We start from the raw sequence: 22,758 nt of genomic DNA, 5'->3' as shown, positions 1-22,758 counted from the left end.
GAGCCTGGAGGATGTCAGTGGGTGATGAAGGCTCTGATACCACCATCTGTATGGTGTGCTGCTGTGCCTCAGGCTTTGGCCCAGGCACTGCAGTTCCACCCTTGGTGGTAAACATAAGAGTAGATGAGGCAGAGATGGGAGTGCAGATTTGCTATCAGAACTTTTGGATTCAATTTCCATTCTCAGTAGAATAACTGTGTGCAGTTCCTTACATGTGCTGCTTTGCAAATGAATTGTGCAGGACATGGCTATCAGTCAGGGACCACCTGGAGAGTAAGGTCAGCTTGATGCCATGCAGTCTTGCTGTGCAGTGGCTGGCCCAGGCGACACGGAGGTCAGGGTCTGACATGGAAAGGTCTCACCTCTGCTCCTTGATGGCTGTAGGAGTCTACTGCCCTTTGCCTACCTCGTACTGTTCGGGTGCAGTCACGGAACTTCAGTAGCTGGAGAGGAAGAATTGCCTGGATATCAATGGTTGATCTATCTGCTTTCTTCCCAGTAACCAAGGGGGGTGCAGTTGTTAGCAAGATGTGTGTTGCCTACCACAAAGCCTCACGGACGTCTGCTGTGTTAGTACTAAGCAGCATCCATTTGGATTATGGGTCCTCAGTGGGAGGGTGGAATGCGCACAGGCATGTACCATATACTGTATACCAGGACACACAGACACCCCAGCACTGTCAGTAGATAGACAGGGCTAGAACACACACAGCCACGAGAGCCAGTGGGAAGTGCGAGTGAAGGTGAACTGTGTTACTTGTGTAGACACCGGCAAGGAACCCCACCGGGTACCTGGGTCTGAGAGCCAGTTCTACAACACAGATGTTAGAGAGGGAATAAAGAAAAGAATAGAGCATTGACTAAAATGGTCTGCAAGGCTGATTGCTCTCCATGCAGCCTCTGAAGGAGCAGTCTTTGGGACTGTGGAGAATTAGGCAGCCTCCAGGCTGTGAGGCTAATGCAGAGCCACGGCTGTTTGTATAGCTGCAGAGCCTTTAAGAGAGACTTGGGAAAACTAGCTTGGATTCCAATGAATATTTACAATTACACTGCTCCAAAGCTGAATCCAATCACAGCACTGCAGTATGCAGGCTTTGTGCATCAAAAGAAAATGAGAGGAAAGCAGGAAAGATGGAGTTGCCTTTGGAGAGACTTATAAACACAGATCTCTCTGCTTGTGGCAGAACTAAAATGCTTTATTTCTGATAGGAGCCATTTATTCTTCAGGCATTTTGCTTGATAGTAGAAAGTGCCTGGCTGTTTTTTGAAGTGAGGGTCTTCAATAGATGGTCTTTAATTTAGAATGAAAGAAAGGAATGGAAAGTGTTGTAGCCCGTAATTTTGATATTGTACAAACAAACTCCAGAAATAGGGGTGCACCAAACTAGAGCAGGGGCCCCTTTCACTCACTGTGTTCTTGGTTACCATGTGGAAGTGGGCTGGGCAGAGCTACCCTTGTTAAAACCATTTTCTAATATGATATTTGGCTGATTACCATGCTCTGCCACTAAACAGGATGATCTAACAGAGAAAGGAAAGGGAAATGCTGGCTGAACATTCATTGCAGCTCTCAGTATTGGCCTCTTCTTTATTGCAGTGGAAGGTATACAAAAATAATGGTGTAGGGGAATCACTGCATGATCTAAAGATGGAGGATTTGTGACTGCTAGATTGCTGCAGAGAGCTGTGTGCAGCAGAATAGGAAGTGTGTGACAAAGCAGAGTCACTGCTTGAAGTGACAACAGGAACAGTACCAAGCAGCTCGCCTCCAGGAGTTGCTCTGGTGGCCTGGCCGTATTGCCCATCGAGCAGCTCTTCTACATGGTGCCAAGGGAAATCATCTTGGATTCTCTGGCTTGTATTCCTTGTGCTGGTAGTTGGGAGAGCTGTAGGAAAGGGTTTGGCTAAAGGAGCACCCATCTGGATGCTTTAAGACCTACAACGTGTCCCATCAGTTCCATATATTGGGAGCTTTTATGGAACTCTGACACACTGGGAGCAGATGTGGAAGAAGGTAGGTGTGAGAAGGGACAAAAGCAGAGGGCAGGCTGGGGACAATATGGATCACATAACCAGCCATTATGCTCCTTACTCTGACACTGCATGCATGGGACATCAGTCACCAGTGCTGCCAAAGCATGGCTGCAGCACTGCATGCTGCCTGCTGCTCTAACTTACAGGGGTTGTGAATAATCTGTGGCTTTGGTGTGGTCCTACAGCACCAAAACACCACTGCTGTTAATTAATTACAAATATTTAAGGTACATCCTTACATTCCTCCACACAGACATTCCCTAGCACCATGGCAGCATGAGAGCAGATGCTTTGAGAGAAGTCAGGTTAGGATTTATCCTGCAAGAATGTGCCATTACTTCGACACAGTGTGCACTTACAAGCACACCTGACCTGGGAAAGCGACATCTGAAGGGCTAGCCTCCTCCATCCCCAAGGCCCCAGCAGGCAGCATGTCTCCACCCCTGAACAGAGGGCAGCATGTTGCTGTTTTCAGACTGTGCTAATCCCTTTGTGTGTTTTGAAGATGATGCTGTTTCCTGGTGCATTGCACCTTGTGGCTGCACAGATCCCTTCTGCTGGATGGCAATCTTAAAGGATGCTGATGGGAAATCCCAGGAAGCTGGTCTCTGATCTGAGTCACACTGCTGGTGCAGGGAAGCATTCTGTCACATGCAGGCATGGCACGGGGTGTTCCCTGCAGCTTGGCACATACTGAAGTCGATAGCCCTCAGCAGGAACTTGCATTTAGTATTATACTGTCTAAGAGGCTTAAAATCGACTGTGAAGTTTCAGTATAGCTACAAAAAAACTGTTTTCAGTTTCTCCAATGGTAGCTTGCTCCAGAAGGAGCCGGTGCGATTTGGTGATTGATTCTTGGAATCTGGCTAGTGCATCTGCACTGGGGTGTTTGGAATCATGTTGTGCAATACGAAAAACAGTCATTTATTTCATTCATTTGAAGTTGTCTTCCGGGAACGACAGCTGCCCAGACGAATTCCACATGAAGATGAGAAATGTGACAGAGAGCCCAGTACTGTGTGCAGCAGGAATAACAGTGCAGTTTTGCACCCACCAGGAAGCCACTGCGATCCATCTTGCTCTCCACAGCTTATTGTAGGTTCTTATACTAGCTCCTGACAGACACCAGTTGCTGTAGCCAAAACCAGCCCTCCAGCTGACCAATGGACAAGTAGCATGCTTTGCACAAATCTGGTAAACCCACAACCTGCTGGAAAACTACCAAATAGTTGCTAGTGTTAGAAGCAGGTTAAAGCTCAAATCAGCAAATGCTGTTGGAGCAGGGCTTGGCATAACAATCTACAGGAGCCACCAGCCCAGGAGCTGGCGTGGCTGTGAGGGTCTCCTTTTGCCCATGCTGCGTATCTCTTCTTTGAGTTGGCTGGAATGTAAATGAGAGCCTCCTGAGCTTAGTGGGGCTGGAGGGCAGACTCGGAGCAACGAGCATGACGATAAAGACAACTGGAGTCATGGCCGAGCCAACCCTCATCCTGCTGATGGCAGGCGAAGGTCCGCAGTTATCTCAAAACTCCCAGCTGAGCAATCCAGGTGTGTGCAGGGGGCCCACACCAGTGGGTGGCTGTACAGCTCTGCCCATGTCTTCCAGCACGCCGTCTCCTCACTACCAGCCTCACATGCTGTGTGTGATATGGCTGAGTGCTCTTTGGGACAGGTCCTGTGTCTCCTCTTTCTAAGCCCTACACCGGGCTCTCCTAATTCCATGGTGGGAACTGTGTAGTAAGACTTGCACTGGCTGAGGCAATTGAGCAGGCTCTGCCCAACTCCCTTGTCTGACCACGTAGCCCTGAGAAGGTAAGGACCATTGCTGGTGTGGAGAGGTATAGGGGAGTGGGGAAAGGGCTGAGTGATCTCTATTAGCTGTAGAACCCAGAGGGGAGGAGTGCCAGCTGTGCTCCTCCAGATGGAGAAAGGGCTGCTCCAACTGCCAGAGCAATCTCTGCAAGGCTGGGGCATCCTGGGCTGTGATTAGTGCACTGTCAGAAGGCAGTGCTTGGGTGGGTGCCTCTCCCACACGTACCATGGCAAGCACTTGTAATTCTGTGACAGCAAAAGTTGGATATGATTAGAGATGGCTGTAAACTGGTTTATGTACTCTGGAAAAAAAAAAAAAAAAAGGTCTCACCAAACATTAATGGTCAAACACTTCCTAGAAAACTGCCCAGATGTTACCCGCTGTAACTGGTGATAGTGCATGTGTAAACAGAGCTGTTGCAGCAAACAGCCCTGGGAGCTACTGCAGTTTCTCTGCTGGTGCCTCTTTACACTCCATCCCCCCTCACTATTGCTTAAGCATCACACCTTGCTCTCTGGCCTGCTCCAGAGGACAGAACTCAGAAGCGCGCTGGCTGAGACACCCCTCATTCGGTGCAGGTGAGTGAGTACCTCACAACTCCATTGCCTGTGGCAAACCAAGGTGCCTGGGGCCCCCGCATTCCCTCTGGGGAGCAGCAGCAGACCAGCATTGTCTCTCCTGCTTTAAGTCCTCTGGAGGCATGCAGCACAATGCAAGGCTGCCTCAGACGGGACCCCATGTTCCAAACTCATCGGGCTGAGCAGAAGCCGGTGTTACCACAGATGTGGGTGGGAGCAGCTGACTTCCCAGCTGGGGTCCACAGTGCCTCGCTTCCCCGAGACTCCCCTGGCACGGCCGAGTCCCCTCAGGAGGCCACCGGGCAGCCCCTAAATGCCACAGGGAGCCTCAGCGCTCTGCCAGCCGCAGCCGGGCACTGGCTCCCTGGGCCTGCACCGCCACTTGCGCCGAGGGTAGAGGTGCTCCCTGACTTGCAGGAGTACAAGTGCTGTCGACCCAGCTCGAGGGCTCCCCATGAGAACAAAGCGCAGGTTTTTCACACTGAAGGTGGCCCGCTGACACAACAGCAAACTGCTTGCTAGACATCCTGGCAGCTCATCACAGAGAGGGGCTGGGGCATAGAGGCTTCTGCTGCCGCTGCTGCCAGCTCTGCCACTGCTAAGAGTGAGTGTTGTTTAAAAGTGGACTACTCTATGAAGGCTCACCTGTGTCCTGACATGGCAGTGCAGAGGTAGGGTTACTAGCCCACCACTGCAAATTTTTAAGCTAGGCTTTCTGGATACAGCTCCTTAAAAAAGGAGAACAGACTGATGGGGCAGGATCAGTCCTTGCAAAGGAGCCAGGAGCAGTGAAGGAAAGAAAACTCTGCGATCAGCTGGAAGTCTGTCTAGCCCACTGTCTCATCTCTGCCACTGTCTCATCTCTGACAGTAGACAAGAACTGCTCTCTCGGTCAGTGTAAAAAGAGGGCATAGATAGCGTGGTGCTGCCCAGAATACTCTGCCAGCCTCCACTGATCCGCAGCTCGGAGGCTTCAGGAGCAGAAGTGGGGTCTTGCATTTAATCAGTGTAAGTGGATCTTTTTCTCCCATTAAAATGTTTAATTCCTTTTTGAATGCATATAAACTTTGGGAGCTCACCGCATCCTGTGCAAAGCAGTCTGACACAACATATGACATTAAAAAAAAAAAGAACTGTTTTTTGTTTTGTAGTTGTTACCAGCTAATTTATGGGGTGCTGCCGGTTCTTATATTGAAGGGACAATGAGAAATCATACTGCAGACAACCTCTATATGCCAAACTTGATTTTATAATTCTCTTCAGTCATTTCTTTTCCAGGCTAAAGAGACTATCTACTTCTTCCTCATATGGAAAATATTCTTTGTATTTGATCATCCTTGTTGCCCTTCTCTGAAACATTTCCAACTCTTTTTTTCCTGAGAGAGGCAGACCAAAGCTGCATATGGTAATCACAGTGCAGCTTCCACTATGGATCTATTCAGTGGCATAACTGTGATCTGCTCTCCATTATTTTCCTAATAATTCTTAACAGTCAGTTTGCCTTTTGGGCTGCTCCTGGGCACTGAGCAAACATTTCCATAGAACCATCTCTCCATCTGTATCTGGTTTTATCTAGTACAGCCCCAAGCCCTCACTCCTGAGGAGGGAATAGAGCTACAGCAGCTGAGACTGCAACTGAAGTCTTGTAAGAAAGAAAGTGCAAATGCCCCAGAACTTTAGCAGGGTTAAGACCACCTGGCTGTGTCTTGTACCTTCAAGATCGGGGACAGCTGCTAAACACCTGAAAAACAAGAAACGATGAGCTAAGATCAGCCTCACAACACTGCAGCCCTGTCCTCTTCCAAGCATGTCTACCCTCCAGTACACCAGCCCTGCCTGAGAGGCTGCATAACGCTGTGGGAAGAGCTCAGGGTCCCACTCTCCGCTGAAGCAAAACTCAGGGTCAGGTCAGGCAGAACCGCTAGGAACAGCCCGTGTTTGCCCTGCACTTGGACACTGAGCCTCCTTAAACAAAACACCCGCGCCTGTCGAATGTGGTCACCCTCTCAACCTTATTGCAAGGATTCCTTCTGAGATCCCACCTTCACTTACCATACCAAGCCCAAAGGCCATTGTTACACAGGCCACAGGACTGCTGATGGCCCACGCGGCACAGGGACAGGCCCACGCACTTCAGATGACGCAGCCTGCACAGGTTCAGCACTGAAGAGTGGCCGGCTTCATCGCTTGAGTTCTGCTGGGTGGCTCCCACTAACCCTTCACCGTTCAGCACAAGCACATCGAACCAGTGAATGCAGCTGGAGCCCCTGCAGATAAATGGTGACGTTAAGTCACTACCAAAAACCACAAATAATGGCATGTTCTCTTAGTCATTCTTTGCATTTTCTTTCTGTAGATTCACAGAGTGAGCAGGAAGGGATCATGCAGTCTGACCTTCTGTACCTGCAGTCAAGAAAATTTCACCATGTTACTGCTGAATTTGATAACTTGTTTGACAAAGGCAGCTTCGGAAGGGAGTTCAACTGGACTTGAAGACATCAAGAGATGGCAAATGCACTACTTCCTCCCTTGGCAGTCAATCCCCTTTGCATCACTCCTACTGATTTTTTTTTTTTCTGATTATTGCTGTGCCAGTGGGGCTAATGAAGCTTTCTATGCAGCAGCAGTATCGTCTCAACTTTGTTTCTCCTGGATTTTATGCTTTGTCTTTTCTGTATCTTAGAAAAATACTTTCTTTTTGGCCAGAGACTTAAGGTTAACCGTAAGGAAAGGAAGGGCACGAGGATCCTCTCTTTCTGCCTCTATTTCTGCATTCCCATGCCTGCCCACCCACCCTGTGGAGGTTCTCCCTGTGGTCCCCACCACAAGAGTCTTTTTCCACTTACCCAGCTCTCCCTGGTTTCTGTCTCCTCTCAGCCTCCATGTTTTCCCCTTATCTTTTCCCACCTGCTGTTGCCATTGCTCCTGGTTCGGGAGGAGCACCCCAGAGCCAATACTGATGTAGCTGTCCAGGTGTACCATCCATCTCCTAGCAGCTTAGTGGCTGTACCTGCAAGAACCACCAAGGCATCGTGTTCTGTGACCGGACCTGAGCAGCACTGCTTTTCCTTCACTCGCTCCTTCCTTCTTCTAGCAGGATCTCTGCTTTCTGCTGATTTCTAGCTCATGCTTCCTTATAGAACCATGTGGCAGCTCCTGTGCAGCTTATGTATGTCCTTAACCCACAGACACAAGAAACCAAGATGCAGCTTGCAGTAGCAGAGGTGGAAATGGTTGCCGTGATGGGACTAAATACAAGACAGCACAGAGAGGCACGCCAGCACATGGGCGCTGGGCAGGAGGCAGCCCCGGCAAGCTGGTGCCCACCTTCAGGTTTGCGGGGTCACTCCCGCGCCTGCGTGTTCCTCTTATCCTGGGTGGAGGTGATTAAAACCCAACTAGACACAGCCCTGGGCAGCCTGCTCCAGCTGACCTACCTGGGCAGGCGGGTTGGACTGGACGACCTGAAGCGGTGCCTGCTCTGTGCTTCTGCGGCACTGGGCCTGTGCCCCAGAGAGCAGCAGCCTCTGCCCTCTCTGTGAAGCACCCAGGCTTCCTCCGGCACCAGCATCTGCGCCGTTGTGCCAGGGATGAGCCGAGGTACCTGGTGTTTGAGCAATGGGAATGTCAAAGGTTGGCTGCTGTGTGACTGGGCTGGGCTGGGTGGGCCCCCCACATGCACCAGCGATTGCCTCAACAGCCACCCCCCGAGATTTCGAGGGAAGAAGTGGAGGGCTGGAGGAACAAAGGAGGCACGGAGCACTTCTATCTACTCCAGGATTTGGCCTGGGCTCTCAGCCTGTGCTGGAAGCGCAGCAGGGCAGGTTCCTATTTTTGCCACTGTAGCTGTTTCCTCCTGCTCTATTTTTACACATCCATTTCTTTCTTCCTCCCTTCTCTGGAGGGGACCCTCTCCCAAGAGCTGCAATGTTTTTTTAATAAGTATTTTTCAAGTAGCTGGCTGAGACCCTGGAAAGGATAATGAGATCATTTTCATCGTAGAATGCAAAGCCATGCAAGGCTTTCCTGTTTGTTATTTCTCCCCTGTAGACTCTGACCACGCTACCGATAATTTATGTTTGTTGATATTCCTCACCAGCCAAACACACAGAGTGTGCCCTAGACAGTACCCAGATGTGATTAGACCGGAGGTACCAGTTCCCTGCGAACACAGAGAATGGGAAATTTTCACTAGAACTGCAGAGAAATAACCTTTAAGGCTCATTAAAATTCCACGAGCGCATAACCCTGTTCCCGTTCTCCCTTTCATGCATCCAGCCGGCCGCCGCAGCCGCTCTGCCAACGAGCGGGCGGCCTGGGACCCACCTCCCCCCTTCCCCCGGGGCTCGGGCCACGCTGCCGCGGGCGGCACCTGCACCCCCCGCCGCCCCCGGGCAGCCGCCCCCGGGCAGCCCCTCCCGGGCAGCGCCGCCGGCCCCCGCGCCCAGCGCCGATGTGACCCGAGGACGAGACCCCGAGGACGAGACCCCGGCGGCGGCCAGGCGGGGAGGGAGGGGAGGGGGGAGCCCCCCAGGTGCCCGCGGGCGGGCGCCGGGCCCCGGTGCCGCTCGGCGGGCGAGGCGGTGCCGGCGGCGCCCGGGTCCTCCTCGCCCGCTCCGGCCGCCTGGCGGCGGCGGCGGCGGCGACGTTTCGGGGCCGCCTCGGCTCCGCGCCCCGGCCCGAGGAGCGGCCGCCCGGGGGCCGCCGCGGCCCGGCGAGGCGGGGGCGGCGGGAGAACAAAGGTGCCTGGAGCCGCCCGGCAGCACCGCGGCCGCGGCGGCCGCTGGGAGGAGCCGCCGCCGCCGTCGCCGTCGCCGTCCCGAGCGCCGGGGGCGCCGCCGCCATCTCGGCGAGCGCCGCAGCGCGGGCCGAGGGCGACCCCTGCCGGCGGAGGGAGGCGGGGCGGGGCCGGGACGTGGCGGGACGTGCCGGCGCCGCCCCCCGCCCGGGTCTCCCGGGGCCTGACGGGCCGGCGGGGCCCGCCGCCCCCCGCGGGCCCTGCCGCCCCCCGCGGGCCCTGCCGCCGCCCCCCGCGGGCCCCTCCGACCGACCTCCCCGCTGCCTCCTGGCCCGTCCGGCCTCCCGCTCGCTGCCCGGCGCACCGCGTCCCTTCCAGCATCAAACGCGTCCAGCCTCCCCGCTCCGCTCCGGACCCTCGCCCCCCTTGTTGGCCTCCCCCTGCCTCTCGGACCCCTCCTGGCTTTCGGCTAGGCGCCTGGTCCCCTTCTGCCCTGCTTAGGCTGCTCGGGCCCCCCCACTCCTTCCCAGTCTCCCCCATCCCCTTCGGGCCTCCTCTGCCTTTTCAGCCTCACATCCCCTCCAGCCGCCCCTTCCCCTTCGGTATCCCCCTCGTGCGCTTTTTTTTAGGCTGCTGTTTGGCCTCGAACCCTTTTTATGGATTGCTGCTTCCTTTTGCCCCCCACCCCCCCATTTCATCCTCTGCCCTTTTTTAAGCCTCCCTCTGGCCTTGCCCCCGGCCTTTTTTTGGCCTTCTCCTGCACACTGATGTCCACGCTTTTTAAGCCTCCCCTTGCCCACTTTTTCTGGCCTCGCCACCCTTTCTCAGCCTCACTGATTGTGGCCCAGTCTGCCACCCACCCCTTTGGATCCCTTCTTTTTTGACCCCATCTGCTCTCTGGCCCCACGTTCTTTTCAACCTCCCGCTGCCTTCTGGCCACCCTGTACCTACTGGTCTTCTCGCCTCTGGCCTCCTCCTTGCCTCTGGCCTCCTGCTGGTTTTCAGTCTCTACTTTTTTTTTTGCCTCCAATTCTTTTTCAGCCTCCTCCTGCCTTCTGTCCTCCCACTCAGTTCTCAGTGGCCCCTTTCCCCAACATCCTCCTTTTTCCCCACCAGCGTCCCCTCCCTGTTCTGGCATCCCCCCTCTTTTTATCAGTCTTCTCCTCTTTAATCAGCCTCCCCATCTATTTTAAGCTTGGCCTCCACTTTATTTTTCACCTTCCATGTTCTTTTCAGCCTCCAGCTGCCCCCTGTCTTCCTCCCACTCTCTTTCGGTCTCCACTCACTCTTTTTCAGCATCTAACTGTACTCCAGGCTTCGCCACCTTCAGTATCCACCTGGCCTCCAGCCTTGGGTGGGAGGCCAAATGGGTAGGAGGCCAACAAGACAGTAGAGGCCGAAAAGGAGTGGGAGGCTGAAGAAGGGTGTGAAGCCGAAAAGGGCTGGGAGGCTGATAACGAAAGTAGACGCTGAAAAGGGGTGGGATGCCAACAAGAAAGTAGAGACCGAAAATGGCTGGGAGGCCAAACATGGATGGGAGGCCAGAAAGAGGGGGAGGCCAAGAACAAAGTAGATGCTGAAAAGGACTTGGAGGCCAAAATGGAGTGGTATACTGAAAAGGGGTTGGAGACCAAACAAGGCTGGGAGGCCAAAAAGAAATGGGAGGCCAACAAGAAAGTAGAGGCCAAAGACAGGTGGGAAGCCAAAAAGTGGTGGGAGAACGAGCAGAAAGTAGAGGCCGGAAATGGGTGGGAGGCCGAAGAGGGGTGGGAGACCAACAAGAAAGTAGAGGCCAATAAGAGGTAGGTAGAAGGACTAAATGGGGTTGAAGACCAAAAACGAATGGGAGGCCAAGAGGAAAGTAGAGGTCAAAAAGGGGTGGGAGGCTGTGGAGAAAGGAGAGTCTGGAAATGGGTGGCAGGCTGAACAAGTGTGGAGGCCGATAAGGGGTGGGATGCTGTACAGAGGTGGCAGCCCGAAAAGGGTTAGGTGTCCAAAAAGGGCATCTACTTTCTTGTGCTTTTTGTCATCCTTTTTATCCTCTGCTTTCTTGTCATCCTCCCACACCATTTTGGCCTCCCATCTCTTTTCAGTCTCACAGCTATTTTCAGCCTCCACCCCTTTTTGGCCTCTTAATTTCTTGTTGGCATCCGACACCTTTTTGGCCTTTCATCCTTTTTTTGGCCTCCTACTCCTTTTTGGCCTCTCACCCTTTGGCCTCTCAGTCCTTTTCCACCTGCCAACCTTATTTGGTCTCCCATCGCTTTCCATCTTCTACTTTGTTGATGGCTTCCCATCCCTCCATCAGTGTTCCACTCGTTTTTAGCCTCTATTGGTTTTTCCACTTCTACTCCTCTTTGGCCTCTACTTTCTTGTTGGCCTCTCTGCCCTTCTCAGCCTCCCACTTTGTTTTTGTTCTCCCACCCTTTCTTGGCCTCTTCTTTCATTTTAACCTCTTACCCCTTTTTGGTCCTCCCACCTTTTATCAGCCTCCACCTCTTTTTGGCCTTTAATTTCTTGTCAGCTTCTGAGCCTTTTTTCTGCCTCCCACCCCTTTTCAGCCTCCCACCCTTCTGCAGCTTCTTCTTTCTTGTCATCCTCTTACTGCATTTTGGCAGTTGCCTGTCTGGCTCGCTCAAAATTCCTGCTTGGGCTATCGTGAATCATTCAGCTGGGAGCTGGCACACTGCAGCACAACGCAACAGCGCTCCATGCAGGGAGCTCGGCAAGGCTGCTGCATGTCACCTTTGTTAAATTTGTCAATCACCAGTCCTCAAGTGGTGCAGCCCTCCACAGCTCTTCAAGGAGCTCTGGACTAACCCTTCCCCAAATAAATTCTGGGGCACTTGTTTTTTTGGACATTGCACAGACAGTCCCACTGTCCCGGAGCTGGCGTCAGTGGATGGCCATGGAGACGTTTGTACTTCTCTTAAGTGTGGTTTCTCGCATTGTGTCTATCCCACGAGGTGGAAGAGCTCCCTAGCTCTAGATGCAAGTTGGTTGTCCCCTATTTTCCGATCAGACACTAAACACATTCCTCATTAAATCCTGCTGGAGAAATCCAGCTGTTCCCCAGCGGCCCCGATTTCCTTCTCCCTTGCCTCCAGTCGTGCTTGGGCTGAGTGCTGAAACCACAAATAACCTGGGAAGCTTTCCTGAGTGAGTCATCTTCTCCACGTGGACCACTGCGGCACAGAGCCGCAGCACAGTTGTCCCCGCTATGGCCCCTCTGCGGCAGTCCACCCACCCTGGTCCCAGCAGACCAGGACGCATCTGCTGGGGCAGCCTCAGCGGGTGGGTGCTCTGGCTGCCCCCTGAGACAGAGCTTGTGTCCTCCTGCACCGCGTGTCTAATGGGTGGGAGGGCACGTGCATCCCGGGCAGAGGCATCTTTCATAAGATCTCTGGTCTTCGTAAACAAGCATACACACAAAGTACAGCTGAAAAATTGCAGAACAATAAAAAAGCATAGAGCCTCTAAATTGTGGGATGTCAGGTGTTACTATAAGCTGTCATTCTTTCCTTTATCAGGTCTTAGGCACGTGCTTGATTTCTGTGGTGTATATGGGGAGGTGGGGTCCTGGTTATTTTAAGATTCCTTTTTCAGTGCTGTTGTACAAATGACATCCACAGATCACTCCATGGTCAGGTTGAGGGAGACAGTGGGATTAAACTGGGGTTCCATTAGTTTTTACTCTTTTTTCTTTCTTTCTTTTCCCCTTCCTTTTTCCTCCCCCCCGCCCCCCCCCGTAGGCTCAGCATATACCATGGTTGCCCAAATGCTCAAAAGCATTTTTGGTGTAGTTGGAAGTGTTTGTTTCTTGGGAAGGAGTTAGGCCACATGAGGATGAAGTCTGGTTAAGCTAAAAAAATGTAGCTATTTTTCCTGTGGTTAGAATTATTTTTAACACTAGCAATTTTTTATATGCAAGTATTTTTCCACTCATTCCATAACTCAGAAACAGTTGAAAGGAGGCTAATCAAACATTTGAATTAAATGCATCTTTACACAAAGGCTCAACATGGAAATTTTTAGCTGCAAAACAGAAGTGTTGTAGAAGGACTTCAGCCTGAGTATGACATGATCATGCCCATGGTCCCCTCAGCCTGCAAACACTGATGCGCACGTAACCTCAGCTCGCCTGCTGCACAGGAATAGCCCCTCTGAGCAGGACTAAAAACCTGAATAAAGCTTTCAGCCCAAGACCTCTTTCAGTAGTTCTGCAGTAGCTTACCCAGAGCCTGGATCACCCCTTTAAGCACAAGCCCAGCAATACCCCCCCAGACAAGCCCAGGGATGGGTGTGTTTGGCTCAGCACCGACGGGTCAGTGAAAACCCAGCACGGTATCTCCCACCCCATCCCAGGACCACCAGAATTAATGTCAGCTTTGGAATCGGTAAGTGTTTGAACAGAGAAACAAACTTTGTCCAAACTTCGATTTAGAAGTCCACTGATGGCACATCTCCTGCAGCTTTCAGTTTACTCTGCCAAGAGTTAACTGTTAATGCATATGCTTTATTTCCAGTTTAAGTTTGGCTTGTTTCATCTTACAGTCATCAGATTGAGATGTGCTTTTGCCTGCTCGATCTAAGAGCCTTCTCTTATCGACTCCATTCTCCACAAAACCACTTACATACAGATGTGTGAGCAAATTACCCCTCACTCTCCTCTCCACTAAACCCCACATGCACCATCACTTGAGTGTTGCAGGCTGGGGCAGTGCCTGTGGCTCCTCTTGGAGCCCTTCCCAGAGCTCCAGCATCCCCCTGCACCGTCAGCACCAGGAGCACGCCAGCTCCCGCCACCACCAAGAGACCACAGCTCCTTGTTGAGATGTGCCTGTCGCTAACTCAGCAATCACGCTGACTCATTAGCCCACAGCTTCCACTGAGCACCCACAAGCTGCTGATTAATCTCCAAGACCAAGCCTGTGCTCCCAGGACAGGTCTTTGCACTGCTGGAGCAGTGTCTGTGCTTTGCTCCTGAAAGCCAGATTTTACGTTTTGCAGTGACCTCATGTCATCTGCCTGCACCTGGCATACCACAGCATCCAGAGTTTCTGTAGTGGTGGGCTGCCTCCTCTGCTGTCCCCCTGTCCCTGTGTGCATGAATTTCTCATTGATTTGATCAGTCATTTCTTTGTTTTCCTCCATTGGTTAGGTAAAAATACTACTATCTGCTCTGACGTAGGTGCCTTGCAGTTGCTAGAGGAGTTCACCATCCTCTGTGCTTCTTTGCATGCTCCAAGATCTTGCTCATGTTAAAGTGATCCCATCTGGGTTTTACTCCAGACTGATTCTTCCTTTCCAGTTGCTCAATTGCAGTATATTGGGCACTGGTTCAGAGGCCATGCAGTCCAGGAACCCACGTGGAGAGAGTGAGGCAGCGTTTGGGGTGGGGTGGGGGAAAGTATGTGCACAAATGCGTAGGCCCACATTCGGTGGGAAAGCAGACATTCCTTATGTTAAAAGATGCTTCCAGTAGAAATACTGCACTGGCAAAACAAACAAACAAACAAACAAACAAACAAACAAACAAACTTTCCATCAGTAGGCTTGACTCACACTGGTGCCAGTAGATGTATCTCATCAAAACCAGACAGGATACAGAGGAGGTGTATATTATTAGCATACACATTAAATACTGAAATTTAACTGAACTGACATGTAGTGGCTGCACAAAGGCAGCATCCCGCCATTCCATGGAGGGGACAGTGAAGAAAGGGCTGTCAGAGAAAGGCAGGTTAAAATGCTGGAGATTTCTGAGCTACTGAAGAGTTTACATCCTTGGAGAGTTCTCCTTTTAAAATACCACACAGAACCATCAGGTGTATTATGGAGTTGGACCTCAGGACATGAGCACCAGGCATGTCTAGTCAATGTGAGATAAGAAAGCAAAGAAAACAAGGATTTAAAGTCTGCCCTGTCCAGGGCAGGATTTTCCTGTTTTCTGTGTGCAAAAGCATGATCATTGTTTTCTAAAAACTGCCCATTTAGGACGGCTGCTGGGAAATAATATTCAGCTACGGAAGAGGCCAGCATCTGTTGAATCTGAGAAGAAGATCAGACAGCACCACACACAGCCCCCTCAGCCAGCAGAGAGCTGCCCATCGGCTCCCGGGCATCGGGTCCGTGTGAGGGGGAAGAGGCAGCGTTTGCTCCAGGGCCACGTTGCCGGCTCACTCCAGATCTGTTCCTGTTATGCAGCTGATCACAGGCAGGACACTGTGACCTGCATTTTTGTTAGCTGTCTGCGTGCATGTTTGCAAACTGCCCCCTCGTGTGCACCATGGCTGATTCTGCCACAGCCATGGCTGGACGTTTGGCTGCACAAATAGCCACTGGGGTGTCGGACACACTGCTGGTATGTGCAAATACAATATCTGCTGCTGCATGAGCTATTTATGCATTCACATAGTTACAAGCAAGACCTTAACTTATCTCTGCTTCGGCTTCCCTGTGCAAAATGGGGATAATAACACTTGCTCATTTTGCAGAAGGGCTCTGCTGTTCAGTTCATGAATATAAAGTGGTTTGAGATCCTCTGATGGAAGGTGCTAGCGATGGACAAAGGAGTACTAATGGCACAAAGCTGACTAAGTCCCAAGCAGTGGTCTCACCCAGTTGTACTGTGTTTGCTAATCCAAGTGTGTAATCAGGGTATACATAGACGACATGTTGGTTCAGGCTGTGTAATACACAGCAACTTCAAAGCGCGCTCTCAATATGAGCTCACGCTTCCCGAAAGGGGCAGTCGGTATCTGTGCACGCAGCCACAGAGGACTGGTGATGCGCAGATGAAAATGGAGAGCTGTCTGGTAGTGGGAGAGTGAGATGGGTGTATATCTAAATACAGACATGGTGCCACTCCTTGGAACAGAAAACATCTAAATCTCTCTCCTTCCTCCCCACCTCTGCCTGTCAGCTCCTCCGAATGAAGTCCCAGCTTTGTTTTCCTGATTTCCATTTTGTATCCTAAAATATTCACTCCAAGTTCCACTTGACAGACATCCCTAATCTAATCTCCATGTCTGCTTTCTAATTTTCGCAGTCAGGATAAAACAAATTGGCTGGCGTTAATTGCCTGTGCAGCGGCCTGGAGCTTTGAGCCGTGATTTACGAGCTCAGAGCAGGCGCTCTGCAACACATTTTTCTTAATTTATTTTTAATGAGTCTCTCAATTAATTTTCTTGGAAACATCTTAATGATGTTGGAGGCGGGTGTTAATGAGGTTTGTACCAGTGCCTCATTTTGCATATTTTAAAGTACGGAATGGCATCACAAGCAAGCTCCTCGTCCTAAAACAGAAAAAAGCTTAAGGCTGTAGAGGGAGACTCTCCTCAGCTAATACTGCTGTCTCAGCTCAGGCTTTCAGGCTGCGTGGGCCGGTTGGTGACTTTGAACGTCTGGAGGCCAAGGCCGGCCAAGCCCTCGAGGACGGGACGACCCCGATGGCGCGGGAGGGCCAAGGAGCCGCGCTGGGGCAGGGCTGGTGGCCGGACGCTTCTTAACAGACGGGATCAAAGCCTGGGCCCGGTGCCTGGGCATGCCGCAGTTCTCCCTGACACCCCCATGCCGGCATCCCCCGCAACATGGGCACCCCGTCCCCCCAGCCAGACCCTTTGGGCACAGGGGCTGGGGGCTGCAGGGTGCTCCAGGGTGTCTCTGCTGGCTCACCGGGACCCTGGTAATTGCTGGTGCGTGTGCCGGCGAGAGGCAGCAGCTGGATCGCCTTTGTTTTCTCTCAGCACGTCAGTCTTCATTAAACCGGAGGGGAATGAAAAAGGATTCGCTTTTGTCCCAGCCAGAACGTGGCAGCTGTTTAATTTCAATTAACGTGGCACTGAAAAGAATAACATTACGGCAGTAATTAAAGTGAGACAACTCCCACCCCCAGCACTGCGTGGTGCCGGCTCACCCAGCAGAGGGTCCAGTTTGGCCCCCCCGTCCTCCCAGCACCAGGCGAGCAGGGGCGGGCGGCTGTGGGCCAGGGCCGTGGGGCTGCCCCACAGGCTCACAAGGAGCTGGAGCAGGGTTGAGCCCTGTCAAGGTCGGCGCTGCCTGCAGCCCCGCAGCAGCAGGATCGGCAGCACGTCAGCTGGAGGAGAGGAGAGGACGGGTACGGCAGTGGGTCAGACATGCCCAGGCACTGGGAGCCAACGGGCGCCTCTGGAAGCCCCAGCCCAAGGCACAGCCCCGCCACAGCTCCCGCACTCCAGGAGTGGGTGGCTGGGTCCAGGCAGCGCAGCACAGCTCAGTACGGCGTGGCACGCATGGCACAATGCAGCACCGCGTTGCATTTTGCACAACGTAACGTGGCACGGCATGGCACAGCTCAGGATGCGTGGCAGGTTGCAGCACAGCATGGCATGGCACAGCTCAGCACAGTGCAGCACGCGCGGCACGGCAGTGCGGACCGTCGCAGCACATGCAATAACCAGCTTGGCAGCGGGCATAGCCTGGCAACACAGCCAGGGCTGCCGCATGCAGTAAGGAGGGTAAACGAGGTGGCAAAGGCCCACGTAAGCAGTGGCTGCAAGCGAGCCGTGGTGCTGCAGGCTGCAGATCTGGGCGCGTACTGCTGTGGGACAGCAGAATGATGCCGAGCCGTGCCGAGCTGTGCCACCGTGTGCTGGGCAGAGCTGCGCCATGCAGAGCGGCGCGGGCTGCTCTGGGCTCAGTCCCAGCCTATGTGCTACGTGCAGGGTGCTGCCCGGGGAGGGCAACCAGCTTTAATTAAAGCAGCAGTAAGGCCCTGACGGAGCACCGAGGCAGAGGATGGCAGCCGTGGAGGCTCTGTGCCCTGGCTGCCACTGCCTGAACAAGATTGAAATCTGCAGGGAAATTTTGTTCCCTTGCACTGGCAGAAATTAGGGCTAAATTCAATTGTGTTCTGCACAGTGGGGGTTAAGTGGCCCTGCTCGCAGGACTGTTGGTGCTGCACCCGCTCCCACTGCCTGTGGCTGCGACCCGCTGGTGGAGCAGGTCGTCATGGCAACTGATGATTTCTATTATGGTACATCTGTGTTCACCTTCTGGGCCCAGCTTGGCCTTGGAAATTTCCAGTTAAAATACTTACCTGTGAAACTGCACCGAGCATCAGCGAAGGCGACAGCACAGGGAACCCTGTGGCACAGGCAGCCAGGGCCAGCGGCAGGCGTGTGCCCAGAGCATCGCTGGGCAGCCGCGCTCAGGGCAGCGCTGGCACCCAGTGAGCTGCTCTGCTACCCCGGGGCACCCGCGCTGCTGCAGTGCGGCCCCAGGCAGGGAGGGCAGACCAGCCGCCTGCTGCCCAGAGCTGCTGAGCCATGGCGGGGCAGCCCCATCCACTCCCCCCCATCTCAGTGAGCACGCTGGCCTGGCGTGCGAGGCTCACCCAGCGGCCCCCCAGCTGAGGCACCGCAGACCCCATTTGACCAGACAGCGATCCCATCCGCAGCAGCATTTTGCCTCTGTGGACTGGTTTTCGTACATCTGCACACGTATCTACACAGAACTAGCACTGCTTCTCCCTCTGGTCACTGTCTTACATGGTCCTTTGGCAGCTCGGCAAACTGCATCCGTGCCTCCCACCCGCTACCGGGTGACCTGCGACCCGACGGGATGGGGCAGGTCTCCTGTGCCCCCAGAACTGGCTGGAGGTCACTGCCTGCCAAGACTGGACACTGATTCCTCCTGCCAGCGCCAGTCCCTCCCCTGTGCATCGACCGATTGTTTTCCTGAAAGCCCTGGGTGAAGGTTTCCTGCAGGGCTGCACAGCAGGATTTCCCTTTGCAAAAGCTGCTTGCCCTCTCCCCAGCAGATCAGTGTCGCACTGATGCAGTGTTGTTTCTATCGACTCCCCCAGCAGCAGCCGGGCTGACAGCCAGGCTCATCTCCATCCTCAGAGTCTCTCCTCGCCCACGGGCACTGCACTTGTCCCAAGAAGCTTCTGGGGCACTCTCAGCCTCCCCTGGGGCCGGTGGCCTGCAGCCCTGCCAGGATGTGCCCCTGCGGGGGGTCTCGCCAGCCGTGCCCACGCTGCACAGCCACCCACCCCTAGCCGCTGCCGTCACACCGCTTGGGCAGCCCTGGGCCTGGTTTGTTCACATTTACTGTAGCGCACACACACAGGCAGAGGGTTTGTTTTGGGTTTGAGTTTGGTTTTTTTTTTCCACTATTGATCTGGTGCTTTAAGAGTGGAAAAAAAATCGCCTTGGCTGTCTAAACACTATTGATCTGTGCTGGGAAGCCGCATGGACAGGGAAGGGCGTGGAGAAATTGAAATTTCATTTCCGACAACTTGTTCCTGTTATTTTTACCCTTTTGGACAGGGAGAAACACGGAGCAGTAGCCTCAGTCGATGTGGTCAATAGCTCCTCCAAGAGCGCGGTGCAGCTCTGGGAGGCAGCTCAGGGAGCCGCAGGCCAGCACAGTGGGAGGCAGCGGTGCCCGGCTGTCCCAGGGGCACGACACCGAATGTGGCACTGCTGCCGTCCCCACTGGCACCCGCCCCTGGCTGCAGGCCTGCAGCGTGTCCTGGGGCCAGAGCATGGCACAAGGATGGTGCAAGGGGGGGGATAGCTCGGAGAGAAGGGGGTGCAAGGGCAGTGTGAGGCTGGTGAGGCTCAGCCATGGCGCGAGGATGCCGCAAGGATCACCGTGTATGCCAGTGGGGCAGGACGGGGCTTGCCGGATGCACCGGCACCAGGAGGAGTTCCCTGGCGCACGAGGTCACCAGGTTCTAGTTCTGGGCATTGTCCCCAGAACCGGGCCAGGGCACCGGCTGCAGGGAGGGCAGAGTGTCATGACATGCCAGGGACCGAGCGCGGTCGAGGAGGAACATGCCACGTGAAGGCTGCGGTGAGGGCTGCAGGCAGCGGTGGGGCTGTGCTCTGCAGAGAGGGGGCAGGTGCTGCTGGAGGGGATGGCCATGGGCCCTCACGCAGCTCTGCCATGCTCTCGTAGGAGCCCCAGGCTCGGCATCTCCTGCTGGCACGGGGTGCTCCTGAGATGGGGAGTTGCAGTGCCAATGCCACAGGATGGTGGGGCTGCCCCAGGCAGGGCTGGGTGACATTCCTGGTGCCCCTTCCCTGGGACCAAGGGTTGTCTGGGGCCAGTGGGAAGGGCCTGTCCCATGTTGTGGTCCCTCCAGCAGCGAGAGAGTGGCCAGAATGTGGCACGTCCAGGGAGGTTCCTGCACCTCTGGGCCAGCCTGAGGGTCCCTGTGGAGGGCTGCCGGGAGCGGAGGAGGCAACATCAGAGCTGAGCAGCTCCATCCACCAGCTTCAGCAGGAGACGGAGACCTGGCAGCTCCAGGTGAGCAGTGCCAACCCCACTGCCACCCCAGGCACTGGTCACGTAGCCACAGGCTGGTGGCCGGGTGGTATAGGAGGCCCTGGCCAGCCCTCGCCTGTGCCACCAGACAGCTCGGCCTCCAGGTCTGGGGAAAGCACAAAAGGGCTCAGGGGCATCCAGTCCTGCTGCGGCTGCACTGCTCCCACTGCCACCTTTTCCCACAGTAGCCACAGCTCACGCTGGCATCGCTGCAGTGCCAAGTGCCAGCAGCTTCGGGGGCTTGGCTGTTCATGAGCCCAGGGGAACTGTCAGAACACACACACAGGGGGGTGCTGCCTTGGGGGGGGGGGGGGGGTGTCTGCACCCACCAGTTCTCAACACACTCCATTGCTGCTCTCTGACCAAAAAAACCTGGACTGCCAGCATTGCAGTCCAGCTCCAGTGCCTGGCAGGAGCTGCAAGATGGGCTGGCCACAGCAGTGAGCCAGACGGATGCTGCTTATGCTATGTCCTAGGGCCAAAGGCACACATCAGTGCTGGAGCCACGGCAAAGGGAGCCCCAAGCATGCCAGGACACGCAGCAGCAGCAGGAGCTGGAGCCAGCGCAGGTGCTGGCCTCGATACAGGCGCTGCAGCTGGACCTGGACTTCTGCAGGGGCACGAACCACAAGCGGCTGGTCCAGCTGCTGCAGCGGGAGCGTGCAGCGGAGCAGAAGCACCAGGAGTTGGTCTTTCTGATGCAGCAGTACCAGGCAGTGATGGGCAAGGTACCAATGCTGGGCAAAACGGCCACAGGCCTGGCTGCATGAATCCCCCTCCCTTGGCCATGCCCCCCCCCGCCATCCCATCACAGCCTAGGCGCCATGCCTGCCCGACAGCCCTGCCTGTGAAAACAGCGGGTGACGAGCCCCCCAGGGGAGGGCAGGGGATGTCCTGCCAGCCACATGTGGGACAGGGATTTAGCACCGCACCCTGCACAGAGCAGCCCAGACAGAGGGCAGGCATGGCTGGCATGGCCCGGTCCTTGCAGCTGAGCAGGGCTGGAAGTCTGCAGCCCCCAGCGGCCTCACTGGCACCCTAGGCACTGTCCCAGGGCTGGTGGCACTGCTGCAGCCCACAGCTTCGCCAGCGCACTGGGCTCACTGCTCTCCTCCTGCGCCCGTGTCCTGTCACAGATCAGGGACCACGGGGTTGCCTTTCCAGGGCTGCTGGCTGTCCAGCAGACACTGCCACAACAGGGAGGGCACTATGGGGGATGCACAGGGATAAGCGGGCCAGGAGCCAGCAGCCATCCTACTTCCCACATGGTGCGGGCCACATCCCTCTGCCACAGGTCCTCCCCAGCAGCCCTTCGCCCGCGGGTTGTCCCAAACTGGTTGCTTCTCCAGCCCCAGCCTCTCCACAGCAGGGGCACAGGGCAATCCAGGGGGTCCCACACCATGCTGGGTACCCACAGCCCAGTGATGCACCTCTCCACAGGACCAGAAAGATGAGGCGGTGCAGACAGAGGTCACTGCCTACAGCCATTCTGACACCAGCTGCAATATCCTGAAGGAGGAGTGCACGGAGCTGCTCGAGCAGGTCAGTGCTGGCAGCCCAGTAGCCCCAGCACTGGTGCGTGGGGCCAGACGGGAGCCGGCAGACAGCACGTGGCTGTGCTGCTCATACAGGTCACAGTGGCACACACAGAGATGATGCACTTCAGGCAGAAGTGGGCGGCTGAGGAGCGCCAGTACCGGGCACAGGACACGCAGCTGGGGAGGGCAGCCGAGCGAAGCAGTGCTGAGAATAGTGGGGTGGGCAAGGAGGGGGGCACCCAGGGCCACAGGGCTGGGACACGTGAAGGCTGGAGCCTGCAGCCAGCACCACAGGGTTCCACGCTCTTGGTGGCTCCAGTGGGGAGCCCAGGCCCAGCCAGAGCTCGCCCCCATGGCAGAGAGCAGCAGCAAGGAGGCATCTGGCACCCATAAGGGTCAGTGCACACACAGCTGGAGGATGAGGAAGGAAAGCACCCCAGGAGGCAGCAGGCAGTGCCTCCCCATCAGTTACTGCATGTCCATGCACTACAGCAGCACCCAGTCCTTCCTGGTGCAACAGGGGATGCAAGGGGAGGGGAATGGCAAGACCCTGTGGGCACCACAGGCTACCTGTGCTTTTGGGGCATCACTAGTTGCAGAGTTACAGGGCAGACAGTGTTTCCCTGTGCAGTTCTGGCAAGGTGGAGAGGCAGCTGCCTGGGGAGGAAGCAGCCAGGGGAGCACGGGAGGCACGAAAGCAAGCGTCCCAAAACTGCGCTGCAGGGCTGAGCCCTGCTCCGC

The 22,758-nt window shown here is 54.8% G+C and overlaps 1 protein-coding gene across 1 annotated transcript in view; it reads left to right on the top strand.

Annotated features, from left to right (window-relative positions):
- The window catches only part of LOC142036193 (uncharacterized), a 55,781-nt gene extending 33,371 nt beyond the window's left edge, over positions 1 to 22,410 (top strand). The window contains exons 3-5 of the mRNA XM_075039313.1: positions 20,956 to 21,207; positions 21,920 to 22,021; positions 22,111 to 22,410. Of these exons, the coding sequence (XP_074895414.1) occupies positions 20,956 to 21,207; positions 21,920 to 22,021; positions 22,111 to 22,410 (654 nt within the window). The remainder of the gene's footprint in view (positions 1 to 20,955; positions 21,208 to 21,919; positions 22,022 to 22,110) is intronic.
- Positions 22,411 to 22,758: the final 348 nt, after the last annotated feature.

This window comes from Buteo buteo, chromosome 11 (genome assembly GCF_964188355.1).
Source record: "Buteo buteo chromosome 11, bButBut1.hap1.1, whole genome shotgun sequence".
Lineage (NCBI taxonomy): Eukaryota > Metazoa > Chordata > Aves > Accipitriformes > Accipitridae > Buteo > Buteo buteo.
Note: the sequence above shows the minus strand (reverse complement) of the source record. Positions and strands in the feature narration are given on the sequence as shown.